The 23,388-nt window shown below is 38.3% G+C and overlaps 2 protein-coding genes across 2 annotated transcripts in view; one reads left to right on the top strand and one right to left on the bottom strand.

Moving 5' to 3' along the window:
- The window catches only part of PLEKHG7 (pleckstrin homology and RhoGEF domain containing G7), a 54,593-nt gene extending 42,646 nt beyond the window's left edge, over window positions 1–11,947 (top strand). The window contains 4 exon segments of the mRNA XM_021091261.1: window positions 4,499–4,614; window positions 4,617–4,640; window positions 10,660–10,698; window positions 10,701–11,947. Of these exon segments, the coding sequence (XP_020946920.1) occupies window positions 4,499–4,614; window positions 4,617–4,640; window positions 10,660–10,698; window positions 10,701–10,753 (232 nt within the window). The 3' untranslated portion in view covers window positions 10,754–11,947.
- EEA1 (early endosome antigen 1) overlaps window positions 13,458–23,388 on the bottom strand; it is a 125,308-nt gene continuing 115,377 nt past the window's right edge. Inside the window, 9 exon segments of the mRNA XM_021091260.1 lie at window positions 13,458–16,795; window positions 17,455–17,553; window positions 18,082–18,202; window positions 18,465–18,544; window positions 18,547–18,708; window positions 19,761–19,948; window positions 21,506–21,631; window positions 21,756–21,774; window positions 22,851–23,036. Coding sequence (XP_020946919.1) covers window positions 16,673–16,795; window positions 17,455–17,553; window positions 18,082–18,202; window positions 18,465–18,544; window positions 18,547–18,708; window positions 19,761–19,948; window positions 21,506–21,631; window positions 21,756–21,774; window positions 22,851–23,036 — 1,104 coding nt within the window. The 3' untranslated portion in view covers window positions 13,458–16,672.

Below are 23,388 nucleotides of genomic sequence, written 5' to 3'. Positions count from 1 at the left end.
CAAATCGCCCAGCACAGCAGAAGCTGCCAGAGCAGGGGCCTCTCTGAACCATCTGCTGCCAAGTGCCGAGGTGATACCTACCACCCGTTTCGATTGGAAAGCTCACTTCCTTCCTGAAAAGTCATGATCTGGGGACTAGGGGTGGGAAGGAGCCCTGCTCTCTCAGCCTCCACCTGTAATTAAGAACTGTGGAAACCGGAGTTCCCGTCGTGGCTCAGTGGTTAACAAATCTGACTAGGAACCATGAGGATGCAGGTTCGGTCCCTGGCCTCGCTCAGTGGGTTAAGGATCTGGCATTGCCGTGAGCTGTGGTGTAGGTCACAGACGCGACTCGGATCCCATGTTGCTGCGGCTCTGATGTAGGCTGGTGGCTGCAGCTCGGATTGGACCCCTAGCCTGGGAACCTCCACATGCCGTGGGTGTGGCCCAAGAAAAGACAGAAAGCCAAAAAAAAATTAAAAAACTGTGGAAACCAAGCAAATGTGTAGCTGGCATCCCAGAAAAAAATGAGTCACCAGGGGCTACAGCCACAGCATTTCTTCTAAGAACAGGGATTTTTTTCCCCTTACTTATTAATGGTTACCATTAGTGGTTTTATTTCCCATTCAGCCACGGGTCTCCAGGTCCACCAAAGGCTGTCTGTCAAATCTGCCCTTTCACAGTCTGTTCCCTGACTGGTTTCAGGAAGGGGCCTCCTCCTCAGCTGCTGGATACCTGCCCTGAGAGGTGAGAAGAGGTGCTGCAATATGCCTTTGGCCATGAGAGATACCTAATGTTCTCACCCACTCATTTCTTGACTAAATGACTAGCCTTCACAGGTAGAAGATCCTGAGACGAGATCTTTGCCATCTTTTAATAACTAAGCTTTTAGATGGCATGTTGGTTAGTTGAGCTAAATAATTTATGGATCTTTAAGCAGTAAAATAGACACTCATTAATCAATCTGTGAATAGTTGATTAATGGTTGAGGACAGAACGAGTGTTGGAGAATATTAAGAGTCGCAGTTTGGGAACTTGGATGGCCTCCTATTTTTAGCTGCCCAGACTAGTTGTGTCTGAACGACTCAGGCTCTGAAAAATGTCTGTCCCCTTCAAAAACCTGGCATTCAGCACATCTTACCTTCTCTTTACATAATGGCACAAAACAGAGCCCCTCAATTAATGGCACCCCATTATTGACCGTATTATAAGATAACATCTAGATTCATGATGGTTCGTGACTTGGTTCCAGAGTAAGGAATGTTACCTGTTTTAAATGCGTCTGGCTGTTAAATCTGGGGAGTTTTATTGACTTCACACAAGCAAAAATATTCACCCAGAGAAGACATTGGGTGTTTTAAACTGTTTTCTGTTGTAAATTTCTCTTTGCTATTTAACACACAAAGTGTGTCACGTATATCCCAAAATTTATACCCTTTTTAAAAAAATTCAGCATATTAGATATTTCAAAATAATTTCAGTTATTTACAAATTGTAGAGCATAAGATCTCATGGACAGAGTTGGCCAGGATGAGTCTCCTCTTTCTTGTTCATTTAACTCTGTACCGTAGAGGAATACTGGAAATGAAGAGCTTCCTATGGGTCTGATCGTCAGTTAAATGTTTCTTAGTTATGGACGTTATCCTTTATTTATTCTGGTAATTAAACCTGGGGATCCAAAACACTGAGCTTTTTTTTGCCTTTTTTTTTTTATTATTGTTGATTTACAGTGTTCTGTCAGTTTCTGCTGTACAGCAGCATGACCCAGTCATACACATGCATAATTCTTTTTCCTCACGTTATAGCAGGATCTCATTGCTTATCCTCTCCAAATGCAATAGTTTGCATCTACTAACCCCAAACTCCCAGTCCATCCCACTCCCTCCCCTGTCACCTCAGCAACCACATGTCTGTTCTCCATGTCCATGAGTTTGTTTCTTTTCTGTAGATAGGTTCATTTGTGCCATGTATTAGATTCCAAATACAAGTGATATCATATGGTATTTGTCTTTCTCTTTCTGACTTACTTCACTTAGTATGCAAGTTTCTAGTTACTTCCCTTAGTTTGAGTCTTTAGTTCCAGCCATGTTGCTGCAAATGGCATTGTTTTGTTTTTTTTTATGGCTGAGTTTTGTTCTTTTTATGGCTGAGTAGTATTCCATTGTTTATATGTACCACACCTTCTTTTTTTAAAGTTTTTCATTGTCTCCATTATAGTTGATTTACAGTGTTCTGTCAATTTATATTGTACAGAAAAGTGACCCAGTCATACATATATATACATTCTTTTTCTTACATTATCCTCCATCATGTTCCATCATGATATAGATATAGTTTCCTGTGCTGCCATACAACAGAATCTCATTGCTTGTCCACTCCAAATGCAATATATTGTTTGCATCTATTAACCCCAAACTCCCAGTCCATCCCACTCCCTCCTCCTTCCCCTTGGCAACCACAAGTCTGTTCTCCAAGTCCATTATTTTCTTTTCTGTGGAAAGGTTCATATGTGCCATATATTAGATTCCAGATGTAAGTGATATCACATGATACTTGTCTTTCTCTTTCTGACTTATTTCACTCAGGATGAGAGTCTCTAGTTCCATCCATGTTGCTGCAAATGGCATTATTTTGTTCTTTTTTATGGCTGAGTAGTATTCCATTGTGTATGTATACCATATCTTCTTAATCCAGTCATCTGTCAATGGACATTTGGGTTGTTTCCATGTCTTGGATATTGTGAATAGTGCTGCAGTGAATATGTGGGTGCATGTGTATTTTTTAAGGAAAGTTTTGTCCAGATATATGCCCAAGAGTGGGATTGCTGGGTCATATGGTAGTTCTATGTATAGATTTCTAAGGTATTTCCTTACTGATCTCCATAGTGGTTGTACCAGCTTACATTCCCACCAACAGTGCAGGAGGGTTCCCTTTTCTCCATACCCCCTCCAGCATTTGTTATTTGTGGACTTACTAATAATGACCATTCTGACTGGTGTCAGGTGGTACCTCATAGTAGCTTTGATTTGCATTTCTCTAATATGATGTCAAGCATTTTTTCATGTGCTTATTGGCCATCTGTACATCTTCCTTGGAAAAACATCTTTTCAGTCTTTTGCCCATTTTTCAATTGGGTTGTTGGCTTTTTTGCTGTTGAATTATGTAAGTTGCTTATATATTCTAGAGATTAAGCCCTTGTCAGTTGCAACATTTGAAACTGTTTTCTCCCATTCTGTCAGTTGTCTTTTTGTGTGCTTTTTGATTTCCTTTGCTGTGCAAAAGCTTGTCAGTTTGATTAGGTCCCATTGGTTTATCTTTGCTTTTACTTCTGTTGCCTTGAGAGACCAGAGAAAACATCTGTAAGGTTGATGTCAGAGAATGTTTTGCCTATGTTCTCTTCTAGGAGTTTGATGGTGTCTTGTCTTACGTTTAAGTCTATTAGCCATTTTGAGTTTATTTTTGTACATGGTGTGAAGGTATGTTCCAGTTTCATTGATTTCCATGCAGCTGTCCAGTTTTCCCAGCACCACTTGCTAAAAGGACTGTCTTTTTCCCATTTTATATTCTTGCTGCCTTTGTCGAAGATTAATTGACCATAGGTGTCTGGGTTTATTTCTGGCTTCTCTATTCTGTCTAGCTGGTCTGTATGTTTCTTTTTGTACCAGTGCCACACCTTCTTGATGACTGTGGCTTTGTAGTATTGTCTGAAGTCTGGGAGAGTTCTGTTCCTGCTTTTTTTTTTCCCCCTAAGGATTTCTTTGTCAATTCTTGGTCTTTTATGGTTCCATATAAATTTTTGGATTGTTTGTTCTAGTTCTCTGAAAAATATCATGGGTAATTTGATAGGGAATGCATTGAATCTGTAGATTGCTTTGGGTCATGTGCCCATTTTAATGATGTTAATTTTTCCAGTCCAGGAGCATGGGATATCTTTCCATTTCTTTGAATCCTCTTTAACTTCCTTGATTAATGTTTTATAGTTCTCAACATGTAAGTCTTTCATCTCCTTGGACAGGTTTATTCCTACGTATTTAATTTTTTTGAGTGTGATTTTAAAAGGTATTTTTGTATTCTTTTTCTAACATTCATTGTTAGTATATAGAAATGCAACCACTTTCTGAATGTTAATCTTGTATCCTGCTACCTTGCTGAATCTGATGATCAGTTTAAGTAGTTTTGTGTGGAGTTATTCGGGTCTTCTACATATAGCATCATCTTGTCTACATAGAGTGACAGTTTTATTTCTTCTCTTCCAGTTTAGATACCTTTTGTTTCTTTTGCTTGTCTGATTGCTGTGGCTAGGACTTCCAATACTATGTTGAATTAAAAAAAACTACTATGCTTTTAAATCACTATGTACTTTGGAAATCCTTTTCAACATCTAGAAAGAATACTAATCTGGGTTTTGAGCAGTTGTTTCCAAAAATCAATTTACTTATGGACGTACTCTAAGTATGTGCCTCAATAATTATTTCCTACTTACTGCATTGTTTTCCTCCTTAATTTCAGAAATTTGGAGGCTTGGACCCAGTTTAATGTGTCCTTCACTCACTCGTGAGCTGCAAACAGTAATCACAGAGGGTGGCTCATGGACGGTGCTTGACCAGCCCATTCCTCTCCACAGCCTGGTCGTCAGGGCCTTGATCCACTCCACGTATCAGGTATATTTCTGTTTTCATCATGCAGCTCATCTGTTTGCCATCAGAGAGTTCTGTGTTGGCTTTTTTTGGTAATAGGACATGAGTCTAATTTAAATTTTCATAAAAGACAATACTGGGTTCCTATGTGGTGCTATATCATTCACTGTACAGGTTATGGCAAGAGTATTGGACTTGCTTTCCAGTGCCTGCATGACCCAGTCCTGACCTTGCTGGCTGTGGGACCTTGTGTGCAGAGCATTCCTCTAAGCCACAGACTTGTCTTGCTAAAATCAGTATTTACCCCAGTGGGTTGTCATGGGAATTAAATGCAGCAGTGCATGTAAAGCAGTCAATAAATGATAGCTATTGGGAGTTCCCGTCATGGCACAGTGGAAACGAATCTGACTAGGAACCATGAGGTTGCGGGTTTGGTCCCTGGTCTTGCTCAGTGGGTTAAGGATCTGACGTTGCCGTGAGCTGTGGTGTAGGTCGCAGACTCGGCTTGGATCCCATGTTGCTATGGCTGTGGTGTAGGCTGGCAGCTGTAGCTCCGATTAGACCCCTAGCCTGGAAACCTCCATATGCCGCGGATGCGGCCTTGAAAAGGAAAAAAAAAAAAAGAGAGAGAGAGATAGCTGTTGTTAGAGTTGTTATTCTGTTAGCCATTTTTAGTAATATTGCTATTGTGTTTTGTCTTTAGGTGGGTGTTTCGGGGGTTTTGGGGGGGTTTTTTGTTTGTTTCTTTTTGGTTTTTTTGGTCTTTTTTTTTTTTTGCTTTTTAGGGCTGCACCTGCGGCATATGGAGGTTCCCAGGCTAGGGGTCATATTGGAGCTACAGCTGCCAGCCTACACCACAGCCCAGCTTCGCAGGATCTGAGCCACATTTGCAACCTACACCACAGCTCATGGCAACTGAGCAAGGCCAGGGATCGAACCCACAACCCCATAATCACTAGTTGGGTTCGTTTCCACTGCCCCACAACAGGAACCCTCTATTGCTATTGTTAAAGCACCAGTAAACCATGACATGCACTGCAAGCCCAAGGTATTCTGTTGCAATTGCTGTGTATAAAAATTCATGCCAGAAATAAATATATAAATGTGTATATGTATCTTATGTATAGGTCAGAAATTATATTATTGTTATTTAATTTTCAAGCATTTCCCAAATGTCTCCTGAGAGCTGGGCACTCTCTGAGCGCCATGGAGTTACAAAGATGAGTAAGAAAGAGCCCTTGTTCTTAGGGGGCTCGCAGAACAACAGAAGATCAATACATCCTGTCTGGAAGGCCCCGGGCCTCTGAGGGACATTTCCACCTACTCAGTACCAGGTGGGTGGCAGCGGTGTTCCAGAGGAAGCAGGTACCATTCTGCCTTAGGTCCAGGCTTGTAGGAGCCCAGCAAAGCCAGGCAGGAGGAGCAGAAGAGGGAGCTCTCTCCCTGCTTCTCAGTTCCCACCCCAGCAGCCAAGCCCAAAGCATCAGTCCCTGGCCCAGGACGGCCCTGTACCCAGCAGGACAACATAACGTGGTGAACACAGCAACAAATACTAGTAACGGTGAACACTGACGTTGCTGTGTGTATGACTACGTTTGTGTTGTAATGCTTAAACTGCTGAGCGGATGCAGACGCTCTCCCCAGAGCAGCCGGGCTCCAGTGCAGGGAACCTGCTTCCAGAACCAGAGCCTCCTGCCGCCTCTGTCCACCCTCTGTATTTCTACTAAGGTTGCTGAAAAGCAGATGCACAGGCCTGAAGCCCTCTGAGATCACATCTGACTGGGACCAGTCACTGTCTGTCACAGGCCAAAGTCTTGATAAACCAGAAAGCTCTCCTGAGCGAGCCTAAAAAGGAGCCTTTCAGAAGAGCACAACTTTCTCCCGACAGTGGCCCAAGTTCAGAGCATCTGACATGATAAATGGCCATGAGAAGAAGGGGTGTCCGATGTAGTTTGAGAAGGAGGCGGCGTGGGCTCAGGTCACCCACAGCCCTGCCAGCTTGAAGAACTGAACTGCAGGGGAAGTGGGGTGTCACAGCATTCCCGTGGGGGATGCATGTCTTTTCTCCTGCAGTCCTTTTCTTTGGGCGGCAGGGAGGAGGTGATAAAATAAATACCTTTTTAAAAACCATACTTAAGCCATTTTTGTTATTTTTTAACGTGTCCCTACCATGTCATTTCTGTTTTTGAATATTTTTCTCATTCCTCTGGTTATTATTTTAACTTATCAGCTCGTGTGCCTGAGGCAGACCAGCTGTAAACAGAGTAGAGTCTGAGAATAGAGGTGGCGCTTTGGAGTGACAGAGACCTGGTTTCAGATCCTAGCTGTGTCATTCACAAGCAGTGCGACCTTGGAAAGATGCATCGAAATCTGTGTTCTCATTTGTGAAGGGGGAATTAGTTGACCAATCTTTTTTTTTTAATTGAAATTAATTAATTTACAGTGTTACAGGTGTACAGAAGAGTGACTCATTTATGCAAATGTTATTCCTTTTCAGATTCTTTTTCATTATAGGTTATTGCAAGATAATGAATTTAGTCCCCTATACGATAGTTTATTTATTCTATGTAGTGTGTATATATAAATTCCTAATTGATCCCTCCCCCTTTCCCCTTATGGAAAACAATAAGTTTGTTTTCAAAGTCTGTGAGTCTGATTCTGTTTTATAAATAAATTCACTTGTATCATTTTTTAAGATTCCACATATAAATGATATAATGTGATACTTGTTTTTCTCTGTCTGACTGACTGAGTATAATAATATCTCGGTCCATATGACATTATTTCATTATAGTGACATTATTTCATTGCTCATGGCTGAGTAAATTCCATTGTGTATGTGTGTGCATATAAATGTGTACAGACACACACATACACACACACACACCAAATCTTCTTTATCCATTCATCTCTCAGTGGACATTTAGATTTTTTTCCATGTCTTGGCTGTTGTGAAAAGAGTTTTCATTTTCTCCTGATAGATGCCCAGGAGCAGATTTGCTGGATCATATGATAACTCTATTTTTAGTTGTTTTTTTTTTTTTTCTTTTTAGGGCCGCACCTGCGTCACATGGAGGTTCCCAGGCTAGGCGTCTAATCTGAGCTAGAGCTGCCGGCCTACACCAGAGCCACAGCAACGCCAGATCCGAGCCACATCTGTGACTTACACCACAGCTCACAGCAACTCCGGATCCTTAACCCGCTGAGCAAGGCCAGGGATCGAACCCACATCGTTATGGATGCTAGTCGGGTTTGTTAACTGCTGAGCCACAACAGGAGCTCCTGTGTTTAGTTTTTTAAGGAACTTCCCTACTACACACATAGTGACTATACCAATTTACATTCCCACCACAGTGCAGCAGGGTTCTCTTCACACCGTCTCCAGCATTATTTGTAGACTTTTCAATGATGACCATTCTAACTGGTGTGAGGTGATACCTCATTGTAGTTTTGATTTACATTTCTGTATTTAGTGCTGTTGAGCATCTTTTCATGTGCCTATTGGCGATCTATGTTTTCTTTGGCAAAATGTCTTTAGGTCTTCTGCCCGTTTTTTGATTGGGTTGTGTTTTTAATATTGGGCTACATGAGTTCTTTGTATATTTTGGAAATGAATCCCTTGTGGGTTGCATCATTTGCAAATACTTTCTCCCATTCCATAGGTTGTCTTTCCGTTCTGTTTATGGTTTTCTTTGCTGTGCCAAAGCTTTTAAGTTTAATTAGGTCCCATTTGGGTTTGTACGTTTGTTTGCTTGCTTTTGTTTCCATTACTCTAGGAGACAGGTCCAGAGGAACATTGCTGTGATGTATGTTAGAGCGTTCTGCCAGTGTTTTCCTCTAGGTGCCTTATAGCGTCTGGTCTTAGATTTAGGTCTTTGAGTTTATTATTGTGTATGGTTTTAGAAAATGTTATGACTTCATTCTTTTACATGTAGCTGTCCAATTTTCCCCACACCATTTATTTATTTTTTTATCTTTTTGTCTTTTCAGGGCCACACCCGCAGCACATGGAAGTTCCCAGGCTCGAAGTTGAGCCAGAGCTGCAGTTGCAGCCTACGCCACAGCCACAGCAACTCAGGATCTAAGCCATGTCTGCAACCTACACCACAGCTCACAGCAACGCCGGATCCTTAACCCACTGAGCAAGGCCAGGGCTCGAACCTGGGTCCTCATGGATCCTCCTAGTCAGGCTTGTTAACTGTGGATCCATAATGGGAACTCAGCCCAGCACCACTTATTAAAGAGACTCTCTTTTCTCTATTGTATATTCTTGCCTCTTTACTGTAGATTAATTGACCATAGTGCATGGGTTTATTTCTGGGCTTTCTGTCCTGTTCCATTATCAGTGTGTCTGGTTTTGTGCCAGTACCATAATGTTTTGATAACCGTAGCTTTGTAATAGAGTCTGAAATCAGGGAGCCAGATTCCTCCAGCTTATCTTATAAGTAGTTGGCTTATCTTACAGAGTTGCTGTATGGTTTAAATGACACAAAAAGGAAAAAAATACATAGCAGTATGCTCAGTCCCTAGTACATGCTTAATAAATGATGTCAACAGTTAATTGTTAGTTATATTAGAACATCAGGGAGAAAACTATTCCTAGACATTTATTGTCTCCTTATTGTATTTTACAGTCCTAGCCATGCAAGGTCCTTCTGCTTATGAAGTCCTTAGTAGGCATATTGCATACCAAACAGATGCAGGATACCTTAAATAATTGAGAACTACAGTTCAAATTTTAAGGAAAATGGGTTCTGAAATTCAGCCAAGAACAACAGTCTGATCTTTAAAGCTTCACTTGCTGCAGGGAATTTATAAGGAGAAAAATCAGAGAGTAAAACACAGCCTGATCTTTTTTCCAGAAGCTCATTGTAATAATAGGTTTAAATTCTCTCACTCCAGAGAAGCTGGACCGAATTTCATGACCTTGACAGGCTTGGTGGTAGAACAGAGCAAGTACGAGGTTTCGACTGTCAGAGCTTGTAATGCTGAAGTCCAGTTCCTGACGTTAAGGAAGGCCTCACATGGGCTTTGATGCTGAAATGAGGCCCAGTTTGCCTCCATGAGTCTGACCTAAACCCACAGACTCCAATGGATAGAAATAATGCCTTTGGCCAAGCATCAGCTTAATGACCAGCCAGGAAGAGTCAGCCTTCTCCTCCTCCTCTCTGAAGTACTTGGTATGACCTGGAGCCAGCCCTGGTGTGGTTTTGTTTTTTCCAAACCTAAAGGGACTGTAGAAAAAAGGTATAGGCTGCAGAATTTCATTCCCTGTGCTGTATTAATAAATCAGGGAAGAAGCTTTCATTATAAGAGCTCCAGCTGTATGAAAAAAGGAAAATCTCTCCTGATTATCTCCTGTCATATAAGGGACCAGGTAGGAAATGACAGAACAGGTTTCTGTGTTTCTTTTCAAACACAGAAACCATGTCAGAATTTCATTTTGTTTTGTTTTGTTTTGCACTGCATATAATTTGGTGAATGCTGGATTTAAGTCCCCCCCCGCCTTTTTTTAGCTTTTCTTGGACTGCTATAAAGCATTCAGGCGGTTTTTGTATTTTTGTCACATCTTAGTTTGTTTATGACCTTTGTTTTTTGATGTGACTTCCCTTTAAGTACAAAAAATAAACCTTTCAAAAAGGAGTGCTGTGGGTCAAAAAAGAAACAGTGATGACACTGTTTTTCATATTTACACGATCTGTATTTTACACATGTGGGATCTACCTAATGTGCTACGCTGCTTCTTCCTGGGGGAGGAACCCCTTTTCCATCACTTAAGCCGTTTCATCAGGCCCAGAAGTCATTAGCTAAGGAAAAAAGGGTTTTCATATATAAGTGGGCTCTCTTTGGACATAGCAGTGAGACCTTGGTCTGGGATCATATTTTGGGTTTTTTGGTTTTTTTTTTTTTTTTTGAATCAGACTTTCTAATTGACACAAACCCCCTATACTTAATTGATAAACAAAAATCCAGGTTCTTATAATGAGAAATTGTCTTGATTTCCTATTAAATGATTTGTCTTTTGTCTTTGATCCTTTTCTAGACTTTGGGCTGAGAAACGCTTTCTTCATGCTAGATGGGGACGGCGGCAGTGTATAGCATCGTTCTGATTACAAGCCCAAGTGGGAGACATCTGAGTACGTATTTCAGTAGCACGTATATACCTGCTGATGTCCAGACTATCCAACAGTGCTTCGCTCAGGCCTGCAGGAGGTGCAGGGGAAGTTTGGTGCTGTTATAATTCGTAAAAGATCAGGTAAATTCAGTAATTCAGGAGGAAAACAATGCCCCACTCCTTGTGCACGACAGGAATTCTAGCAACCTCCTTTGTGTATATATGTAATGAAACCACCGTTCCTCCCTGGCGTGTAAATCAGTGTCAGTGCTCGGTGGTCCCGCCTCACACACCATGCTGATCTTTTGATAGGAAATTTGATTGCTCCTTTAATATATTAAGCAATGGATAATAAGGTCTACATCTTAGTAGCAGTCTTTAAATTCTAGTTTACAACAGTTTTCTTATCTCAGGTATACTTTATAATACCCTCACTTGGGAGGAGAAAAATCCTAAAGACTAAATTCCATTATTTTAAGGAAGAAAATACAACTGTTCATTCCAGTTCACCAGTTAATGCTTTCACTTGGGAGATTTTCATAGAAATAAGAAGATAGCTTTCTCTAATTCTCACTTTTTGAACAATAGTGAAGTTTGTCCTAAAATTTCTTTCTGGTTTTGACTGGGGGGTGTGGGCTGTGTTTAAGCACCATGCAGTCACTTCATCTTATCTGGCAGGACTTGAAACGTCATTAGAACTCTTATCAAGAAAGGCACAGAATTATATTATCATGATGGAATATAAAATTAACTGCATTTAAGAAACTAGTTTTTTGTTTTTTGTTTTTTGTTTTGTCTTTTTAGGGCCGCACCTGCAGCATATGGAGGTTCCCAGGCTAGAGGTCCAACTGGAGCTGTAGCAATGCCGGATCCTTAACCCACTGAGTGAGGCCAGGGATCAAACCCACATCCTCATGGATGCTAGTCAGGTTCGTTAACCTCTGAGCCATGACAAGAACTCCCTGAGAAACTAGTTCTTAATAATCAGATTTTATCAAATGGAAATCCACAAATTTCAATTTCAGACATGGTACTTCTGCCATTTCCAAAATGGAAGTAGTAAATTTATCACCTGGGTTGCAAGGCAAATGATCCTTAACTGATCTCTTTAAGCTGGAGAATGGTCTAGAGAGGCTGATGGGATAGAGAGGTTCACCACTAAAGCGGGCAGTGCCGTTTGATTAGAAGAGAGGGTCACAGAATCCTTCTAATCATGTCAGATATTTATTAAGAGTGAAAATGAGAGGAAAATGGAGAAAGCAATGACTACTATTAATGCCTAAAAATAAATGAGATAAAAGGCAGGGTACAGGAGAACAAGCTTCAGGTGAGTACTTAGAGATAGAAAGTAGTATCTCTATTTTCATTTCAGAAAAAAATCATCATCTGGCAGGGACTTCTAGGTATTAGGCAACCTAGGAAAAGGTCATTGGAGCAGAACTAGGTGATTTATCAAGGTTCCTTTTAGTCCCATGCGTCCAGTAAGCATATATTTATATGTATAAAACTAGTTTTCCCCTTAAATCTCATTAAAGGGAGAAAAAGACTAACCTGTACATTTAATGAAGATGTAAAAGAGCTTACGAATATGCTATATACAATGAAATGTTAGCACTTTTATGTTCAGTACTATTCACAATAACCAAGATGTGGAAAAAACCATTACCTTAACCAACAAATGAGTGGATAAAGAAATTCTGGTATAGACACACAACCTTTAGAAACGAAGGAAATTCTACGATTTGAAAAGACATAGATGTGCCCCGAGGATATCATGCTAAAGGAAGTCGGTCAGTCACAGAAATAAAAATACGGCATGATCCCACTGATACAAGATTACTACAACTCGCAGAATCAAAGAATGACTGGTGCTTGCCTGGGGTGAGGCAGAAACGGGAAGTGACCAATCAATGGGCATAAAGTTTCAGTGAAGCAAAGTGAGGAAGCGCTGGCAACCTGCTCTGTTGTATGCTTAGCGTAGTCAAAATGCTGGATGGCAGATCTTATGTTAATTGTTCTCCCCACAATTATATGTATTTGCAGTGGAGTTCTCTAAAGCTCTCAAGAGAACATACACATACAGTGTTTGAGGGAAGTTCCTGCTGTGGCTCAGTGGTAATGAACCTGCCTAGTGTCCACGAGGACGCAAATTCAATCCCAGGCCTCGGTCAGTGGGTTGGGGATCTGGTGTTGCCGTGAGCCAAGGTGGAGGTCACAGACGCAGCTCCGATTTGGCCTCTAGCCCGGGAACTTCCACATGCCACGGGTGCAGCCCTAAAAAGATGGAAAAATGTGCTCGAGGATATACAGATTATTCTCTTCAAAGAGAAGCACGTTAAAGTAAAATGAAAAATTGCTCGTGGAACTTTGGTTCCTGGGGGGAGAAAAACAAACAGTAGAGAGCAGAGCTACATTGACCTTCAGAGAAAAACCCTTAGATGATGGCCTGGATGTTCAGTTTAGACGTACAGTGAAAGAAGGGATTAATTTAATCTTGTTGAATATTTATTTTTAGTCTTGCTATTTCTTCACAAAAATGAATGAAAAGGGGATGTCTCAAAATGCCGTAATTTCTGTTGAAATTATGAACTTAATTACTATCCTAAGTTGAACCTTAAAGCACGCCCATTGTCTGTATCCACAGGCAAAGTTCTACGTCTGCACATAAATTAATGTAAAACGGTTAATATCTTTTTAAACAGACAAAATAATTTAGTCACAGAATATATCTACTAGAAAGAAGTGATTTTAATGTCATCTTTAACATACTAAAAAAAAAAAAAAAGCAGCAATTCAATAAGGATCCTGCCATTGTTCTTTATACAGATGTCAATGTTATGCAATGTATCAGTTACATTTATAATCAATAACCTTCCACTCACTGAGTTTAGAAACCACAGTGTTGACTGAGCTAAACTCTCTCACAAATAAGGCACAACTACATGATCACAAGTAGTAAACACCATACAAACAAGGCGTCCAAAAGCTAAATGAGAAAATAGTCATGCAAAAGTATCTACAGAAGCTATGACTATGTGGTCCAGTTCAGGAAGGACAGAATGTGCTATACATACTGCGTCATGTCACAATAAATTCATTCCTTCCACACAGAACTTAGCTATTTCCAATTCTATTTTACACAGTTTTACATAAATTTAGTAAGTTTATGCACAATATTCACATCTGCAACAATAACATTGATCATTAAAATTCAGGCAAAGGGCAATTAAGACAATAATGTGTGGCACATTATATAATTACAAAATACCATTCATCAAGCTCATGTCTGAGAATACGGAATTGATGGCACATTTAAATCTTACAGATCAAATCATCCATGATTTCAGCCAAAGTGCATTAAAAAAAAACTGTTCTAATCATGAATATCAAAATATATGATCATAATTTGCTCTCCACTTAAAAGCTAAACATTTTTAAGCAAATGCATGGTTAAAAAAAAGAGTGGTTTAAAGTTACCAAAACTATAAAATAATCATAAAGCCTTTTCAAGAGATGGGGAATTAACAAATTTGGCAGTTACTATTTAACATTACTGTGAGGAAACAAACTAGCTAATTCTGCATTAAGAGGTAGTTGAACAAAATTATGCACTGCATTGAGGTTTTTCTGTTTGTTTCCCTCATTTTTCTCCAAAATAAACAAATCCTATACCAGCAGCTTTGTATTCTTTCTGCCAAAAATTTCTGCAGGTATAGCTTATTGTACACTAACCTAGCAAGACTTGATTTTAACCCACATTTCTGTGCTGGAGTTTAGAATTTACTCACATGGGATGCCAGTGTGCTTTGCTTTAGAGCTGAGACTCCATACATGCCAACTCTAAACTACTGACAGATAGTACCAGCAGAACCAATAAACATTCAGAAGATGACTTTTTAATTTAAAAAAAAAAACCCTTTTTGTTTCCACAATGCCTTGAATTGGTGAATTAATAGCAAAATAATAGATTTCATTTCTTATTAAAATATAGCAGCCTGATGGGGGCCATTGAAATGAGCTTATTAGCTGGATAAAAAGCAGAGAATCACTCGAACACACTGGGTTTTGTTGACCCCCCAGGATTTTTTTATGAAAATGTAGGCAGGGGACAAGATAGGGAAAAGGCCTTCACTACACCCCATTAGGAGATGAAGTGAATAAATATTCTAATCCAGAAGAATTCTCCTGAAGTTTCATTATTGGAAAAAAAAAAATGGTGCTGTGAACATCTGTTTTTCCACCATACTTAAGTTACTTATATGTAGAAGTGTACAATTAAGACAATTCGAAATAATTTATATATGAAATGCATAAATTTAGCTCAATTTCTATTCTCCAGCTATTACTTTTAATAAAGATCCATTGTTATGTCTTCATTCTGTAATGCTCAAAGATACATGTTTATCGAAGTCCAGGGACTCAATCAGGGTTTTTAGTAGCTAAACAGAGTTTCCTTAAACAGTTTTTTTAAGTAATTAAGTGAATATATGGCAATCTTTTTTAGTTAGTGTATGTTATAGGTAGAGTATAAACATGATAATTTCAGCATGATATTTGAAAGCAAGTGAAAACACAGTAAACTACTGTAAATGAAATATTAGCTCCCATCTTTTCCCACTATTAACAAATGATTGCACTGAATAAGTATGTAACTTTGTATGTCTTCTCTAGAAAGAGAAAGCAATATTGTGACTTTTCCCCAGATGTGTGCCAATTTTGGAGTTTCTAAATAATTTGGTTTTGGTGATACTCTGTTACCCAACTGTTATTTCATAGCATTATTTTTGCAAAGTAAACAGATTTACAGTTAGGAAATCTCAAATTCAGAACCTTTTAATATTTAAGTCACATTCACAACTTTAAAAAATTCTTCCCTTTTAGGTAAGAAGAAAATATAAAGCAGTGTGTTTAATGTCTCCTTGTATTTGTTTTTACAGATGAAACTATAGCAGTATCAGTTACTAGCTTTAAAATGCAAAATTATAAAAGCAATTACAGTGAAACTGAGCTATACTTGAGAAAGTTAAACAAAATTACCTTGAAAAAAGAAGATCCATTAAAAAAGCAAATTCAGATTCTGGAGAGAGAATGAGGGTATAATATGAGGGTAATCTCAGAAGACTTTCCTCTTAAACAGAGAATGAGACCATTATACAACTTCTGTTATTCACCTTCCAAGTGGGGATAAGGGTAGGAAGTTTTGTAGGATTCTTAGTGAAGAATATGTGGGAGTTTAAAAATGAGATAGAAAAGGAAAAGTTAACTCTAACCTTTCAAACAGTCAACCCAAGGATAACCATAAAATAATTTTACAGAGGTGATGTAAAGTCCACCCAAAGGAATTGAATCAATATTGTTAAAACCATGTTTAAATTCATGGTTGATACCTATTTCAACATAATCTGTATATGTAGAACACTTGAGCAGTAAATTTATAATATAACAGTAATGTCACTGAGCTGTGAACCTATAGCTAAGAAAAAAGAAAGCTTTATAGTTCTATGCAAGACTTCACGAAGAAAATGTGTCACTGTGCAGCATATATGATATGGTAACATCACCCATGTACCTTTCTGTACACTAAATTTGGGAGAAGTAAGCTATGGACATGTATTTGTGTCATTTGTGAATAATGAAATTATATTTAAAAAAATACATTGCTATTCTCCATCCAAAGTTTATTTACATTTCATTGGCTAATTCTAAACTTGGCATGTAACCTGTTCCAGGGTGAAACGGAAAAAAGTAATGAAAGATGAGCCCAAGTCTCACAAAAATAGAAGAGTTTTACTTGATAACATTCCAAAATATACGAATTCTAATTTGGTTTAGTATTGCAACCACTGTCCAAATCAAAGAGTAGTAGTCCAAGACCTCTGTGAAGTGCATTTATTAAAAACCTAATGCTAGCGTAGTATTACTCTGACGTTGTGACAACCCATTATCCTTGCAAGTCATTGAAACATGAATCACAGACACGAACAGGCTTCTTAGAAGAAGGAGTTAAGGCATTTTTGGCTGAACACTCAGCACAGAAGATATTTCCACATTGTCTGCAGTGATGCTGTAAATGACAAAAAATTAAACATTTTCAAGCATAGAAACTATACCAAAATTAAGAGACTACAAGAATAGGCCAGCTGCACTTTGAAAGTATACTATTTCAAGGGTTTATTTAATAATAAATTTCAATGCTGATTTAATCCTTTGGTTAATTTGAATGCTTACTAGTTAGTCAGATACTACACTAAAAATTTCAATATGAGAGACTGACCTTAGAATTCTTAAAAAAACCATGGGAGGCATTTTTAAAGTGTTACTAAAACAGTCCTATCAGGTGAAAAACTATTTCTACTTGCCAAATGTTTCGGGCATGATTTCTCCAATCAGAATATAAATTTGAAACATCACATGATGGTATTATTTAAAATGATTTTTTAATTCTGCCTTTCTTTAAAAGAACTCAGTGATAAAACATGAGTTTAATAATAATGATGCTGTGGTTCAGAAAATGATTATTCCAGGAAGTAAATCAGTAGGAAGGAAATAAATAAATTTAAAATTAAAATATATGCTAACCAGAAACTAGACTGCATAAATTTAATTATTCTACGTAGTTGTAAATGAAAGTTAATAACTGGCAAAACCTGGAAAGTCTATCAAAGGCAGGACAATTCTGATGGTTAACATAGTCCCTGTGGAATAAAATCCAAAACCATTTACCCGTCGCACTGTGACTGAGAAGCCTTTCCCACAGGCCATGCAGTTCTGCACTTCATTGTCTTCGGCCCACTTTCTGTTCAGTGCTTGTGTATGCTTGATCTATTAAAAAGTTTCAGCACATTATAAGATTCCACACTTTTAAGAATGATTGGATAAAATTCTAAAAATCAAATAATTTGGTCATCTTCCATTATCAAAAGGTGCTACACTCTTAAGTCTGAATGACAATAAAGCAAAGCAAGTTTTACTCCTCAAAAGCACTGGTAATTTCTGACCGTTGCTAATTTCCCATTTACTCTAACCCTAGGGAGCAATCCTTCTGTGAGACTCGGAGCATATATATTCAGATCACTTCTTTTACACACAGCAACTCATTCATTCCTTTGTGTTCTTGACTTTTCCTAATACCGACAATTCCTGAATGACATGTCTCTCTAATCCTTGGAATCTCTTGAAGTCTTTAAATCTTGTATTTAATTACCCATAACATCTACAATATTATTACACTGACAGCAGCCATTTAAAAGTATGCATATATGAGATTTTTTTTTTAATGTTCAAAATATGCTTTTCACCAAGAGGTAAATTCTAGACTAAAAAACTGCTGCGCGTCACCAGGTGGCTTACCTGAAGGGACTGATTCTCTCTGCCCAGCTCCTGCACTGCTGCAGTTGTATTATCCAGCTTTCTTTGCAACTCTAGTACTTTGGTTTGAAGCTTTTCTATTTCACCTTCTCCTTTAAGACACCTAGAACAAATCACAAAAACATTAAAAAAAAAAATCATTCAGGACCCCCCCCCCCAACACAGATAATGAACTGCTTTAGCAGTTTGAAGCATAATACATTCATTTCAACTATGTGATTGTTGTAATGGATAGTTTTTAAATGGCTACTTAAATACCTGCAGGAGCACTTTTCTCAAGACTTCGGGGTTTTTTTTTAATGTGCAATACATCAGTCTTTATCACTTAGAATGGAAATAAACTATTTTTATTAGATATCGGTCACCTTTCTAGTAGTGCCCTTCTTTCATCTTGATTATTCTGAACGGTGGCTTCCAGCACTGCGATTTCCCCCGTAAGCTCCGCCGGTCCCTCTGCTTCTCGAGCTCACTGACGCGCCGCTGGCTGGACTGCCACTCCTTCTTGACCGTGCCCAGGTTTTCGTTTAATGCGGTCATCTGCATGGTACGTTTCGCCTCGTTTTCCTCATGCTTCTGCACTGCTGCTGCTTTTTCTTTTATTTCAGAATGCTGAGAAAAGGAAAAACGGTGGGTAAAAAAAATCTACTACGAAAATAGTGCAAAATAAATTTGTCGAATTTAAAATACTGGCAGCATCACTACTACTACTTCTTCGGAAAAGAAGGCACTAATAAAATGGATTCCACACATATCTGTGTGTTTTGAACTGGCTTAAAGGCCACACTGTTGAAATGATGTTCAGCAGGCTTCTTATAAAATTAAGCTAAAGTAAATCCATTTAAGATTTTCCTTTTTTCCACTACAGCAGGAGAAAAACCATAATTAGGGATCGCAAGGTGCCCTGGCGACAACACTGGACTTTTCTTATGTCTCAAATTACACGTGCATCCTTTGGTCTCTATCAACCTGCCGAAAAACAATACTTCAAACCACCGTGTGAACCTGACATTGCAATTCAACAAAAACATTCAGCAGTCAAGTTATCTGGAGCTATTTGGACTTCATTCACTAGAGGAAAGCCAGGTGCTTCCCATTTGGCACGGCAAGTTAGGGAGGGAAGAGTGGGCTTTTGGCCACACAATTGGTCGTCACAATTCTCAACTGAAATTTCCGCTCCCCCTTATCAGCATTCACTGTGACCAAACAAATGAGTTCAGCAGGACTGACATTCGTGCCATCTACCTCAGTCTACATGGTTAGAGGTCGGTTTGTTTTACTGGCATTAAAAGTTTTTGGTTTTTTTTTTAATTATATCTTACTGAATTTTCACTTATATAGCCAAAAATATTTCCTATCACATGTCAGCTATTTAGGTCAATCAGATCTGTCTTAAATCGAACATTACAGTGTCAGTTGAGCATTTGAATTATAACTTTTAAGTAGAAAAATCCTCTCTTCCTGAACTAATTTACAAAATCGATTAGAACCCCCCCCCCATTGTACTGGACAGCACCATGATGGACGATAATATAGGAAGAGGAATGTGTATATATGGATGACTGGGTCACTTTGCTGGACAGCAGAGATTGGCACACGATTGTGAATCAACTGTACTTTAAAAACAATTTAAAAAACACACCTCCCACCATTAACTTACTGACCAGTTTAGTTTCCTTCTCCATAAATTCTCTCTTCAGCTCATCTTCTTCCTTTTTCATCTGCTCTTTTAACATTTGCTGGTTTTTCTTCTCTTGTTCAAGGGTTGCCTTCAGGGAATCTACTTTCCCTTGAAGCTCTAATTTCTGTTGAATCAGAAGCTGTCTGGCATCCTTGAGATTTGTTACCTCCTGTTACAAGGTAAGGCCAAAATAAACCATCCTTTATAGTAAAAAAACAACAACAAAACAACACAAACCAGAGAACAGAGCTGAGTCCATATCAGATCTATTCCTTTAGCTCTAACCCTTGGTGGTCTGCTGCCTGTGCTCAGTCATGTGACCCTGGACTTTTGTAAAAGAATGTTGCCCTCAGCCTGAAACATAAACGAAAGCCTATTCTCAGGGCCCTGATGTTTAAGGATCTAAGTTTCCATTCATACAGATCAAAAGTTACAGAACAGAAAATAACAGTTGTCTGGTTGGAGGTTTACAGGAACATTCTGACCAGACCTACGTGGACAGTTCCAAGAACAAAGATTCCTATGCTAAGAAGCCTGCAACACTCCCTCCCCTTCTAGTGTGAAAGAAGCCTAAATTCCACCTTCAGTAAGATGGTTCTTTGGGGACACTGCTACACAGTCTTCTCAGTCTGAATAAATTTGCTATTCCTTGCCCCAACAAAAAAAAAAAAAAAAAAAAAAGATTAAAGAATTTTAGGAAGAAAAACAATTATAAAAACAGAATCCCTTAAAATCTTAATTCTAAACTCTTAGATATTTTGAAGTTTGCTATCTATATAATTCTTTTATTTGTTTATTTTTTTTATCTTTTTGCCTTTTCTAGGGCCACTCCTGCGGCATATGGAGGTTCCCAGGCCAAGGGTTGAATCGGAGCTGTAGCCACCAGCCTACACCAGAGCCACAGCAACATGGGGCGTCTGTAACCTACACCATAGCTCATGGCAATGCCGGATCCTTAACCCACTGAGCAAAGCCAGGGATAGAACCTGCAACCTCATGTTTCCTAATCGGATTCGTTAACCACTGAGCCACGACGGGAACTCACATAATTCTTTTAATTGATAGCTTTCTTGATTAGCATCTCAATAAAATCTAAATTTTTAGGGTTACTTCTCATTATTTAGTCATCTGAAAACAGAAGTAACAGTTTCAATATATGTATAGATATTCTGCAACACAAAAGCAAAAATATGTGTTAAAAATAACAAAACACATATACAACTTAGAATAGATTTACAAGGAGATCCTGCTGAATAGCATTGAGAACTTTGTCTAGATACTCATGTTGCAACAGAAGAAAGGTTGGGGGGAAAAACTGTAACTGCAATGTATACATCTAAGGATGACCTGACCCCTTGCTGTACAGTGGGAAAATAATAAAAAAAAAAAAAAAAAAAAAAAAAAAAATAACAAAACAATGGTTCCTGGCATAAAGTATGTTTTTTTTTTCTTTTTATGGCTGCACCCACATCATATGGAAGTTCCCAGGCCAGGGATTGAATCTGAGCTGCAGTTGTGACCTAAGCCAAGGCAATTCCCACTGCTCTTGGAATCAAACCTGACACCTCTGCAGCAACCCGAGCCATTGCAGTTTGATTCCTAACCCACTGGGCTATGGTGGGGACTCCCACAAAGTATGTTCTTAATAAGTGTGCGTGGGTGTACACAGTTTTTTTTAACAAGCACTAAAAAATACAGAGGAAAAACAATGATTATCTTCACATATCTTTATGCTTTCTTGCTTGTGAGACTTAGGTTCTTCACTCAATTTAGCAATTTATTTTTCTTGTCCACATTTAATTTCCTCAATCTCTGCCAATTTAGATTTTTCATTTACTAGTTCTTTTTCAGTGACTATAGAAAAATAACTTATTAAAAAATAATTTTAACTACTTAACTGAAAATTAACAAAATGACTGCTACTGTTTATGACTGTCTCTGCCCCTTTAACCTAAGTTAACTTGAGCAAATTACCTACCTTCTCTTGTTCCTGTGTCCTTGTTTATACAATATGAACAATAATAATGTTATAAGGACTAAATAGTTAATACTATAAAGTAAATAGTGTCTGGCCAAACATGAGCTAAAACACCTTCTTATGCTTATTAATATTATTACTCTCACTATCTTTACATAAGGCACCTAAAGAGGAGAACTATATGTCTAATCTAATCTCTATACCACATAGCTCCTTTTAATCCTCATTTTATAGGTAAAGGGACAAAGGCTTAGAAAAGTTCAATAATCTATTAGAAGTAGAACCAAAACTAAAACAAGAGCTGCATGATCTCATGCCCTTGTAATTAAAGGCCTGTAAACTATAGTTCTGTCAGAATTTTCTAAACTTGTGGCATAAGTCATAAATTTCATTCCAGCTTCACCGGTCCCATCCCCACAAAAACATCCCCCTAGTTTTTAGTTGAAGATAATTTCCAGGAACTGCACAATTAAGATATATATACCAAGGTCTTCATAAATTGTACACTTAAGAATATTCTATCCACTGATGGAAATACATGATCTCAGTTATGAAACCAAAAATCAAATGTTTCTTAGAATCTGCATTTATCTTTTATATAGAAATATAACTGATCATTATGTGTACTGGTCATATAACCAGTACTTTCAACTTTATAACTTAGCATCATTTATATAAAATAAACCCACACTTCCTCTTAGAAAAAAGCTGGTTATTAATATTAAGAATTCTTAACACACTCAATTATTCCTAGACCTTTCATACCTGATTTCTATATCCAGAGGATAACATGTTATATGAGAAATAATTGAGGAGCTATAGTATCTTTTTTTGAATAACCAAGGGTCTATGATATAAAAAAACAGACTCCTTTGTATAACTAAAAAGAGCAATAAGAAATGGCAAGGAAGCTGTAAAGAATAACCTCCTAGGATTAGAATTACAGTCCACCAAGAGTCTCTTATTTATAACCTTGATGCCCATCTTAGCTGTTGAATATAAGGTGATGCCTTTACTGGTTAAGAGGTTTGACTAGATGATCTCTATGGCCATTGTAACTCTGAAGATTCTAGATTTAGTTAGAAAATAAAATACCTTTTCTTTCTGAACATCTTGTAGTGGTTTCTACTGCTCCTTCAACTGCTCTTCTTTCTTGGCTGAATCTTGCTCCAAAGAAGTCCTGGCAGTCTTCAGTTCTCGAATCAGTTTATTTTGGTTTCCAATTTGATTCCTGTTTGAAATCAAGCCCTCCTATGCTAGAGAAAGCGTCTCTTTCACAGACTTATAAAAAAATTTCCCCAGATTATTATATGTCATTGTTTAGTAAATTTCTATAGAAACATAACAGTTAACATATGCACAGTAGAAAGCAGTACACTCTAAAAAGATAGTATGTTATGCCCTTGAGCAAGATAATATACAAACTCCAAAATGCCTGTGGTTTAAATAGCTGCCTATAACATTGTAAACTCTCACAAAAACCTAATGACTAAATCTTTTAAAATCAAGCTCAAAATCTGTGCTACTATTTTCTGAAGATGCCAAGACATACTCTTCGACTTTGCCTCTAAATATTCATTTGTGTCATTCAGCAATACACTGCTATATATTCCTTTTCCTGGCTGCAGGCCAG

Source organism: Sus scrofa, chromosome 5 (assembly GCF_000003025.6).
Source record: "Sus scrofa isolate TJ Tabasco breed Duroc chromosome 5, Sscrofa11.1, whole genome shotgun sequence".
NCBI classification, from domain to species: Eukaryota; Metazoa; Chordata; class Mammalia; order Artiodactyla; family Suidae; genus Sus; species Sus scrofa.
Note: the sequence above shows the minus strand (reverse complement) of the source record. Positions and strands in the feature narration are given on the sequence as shown.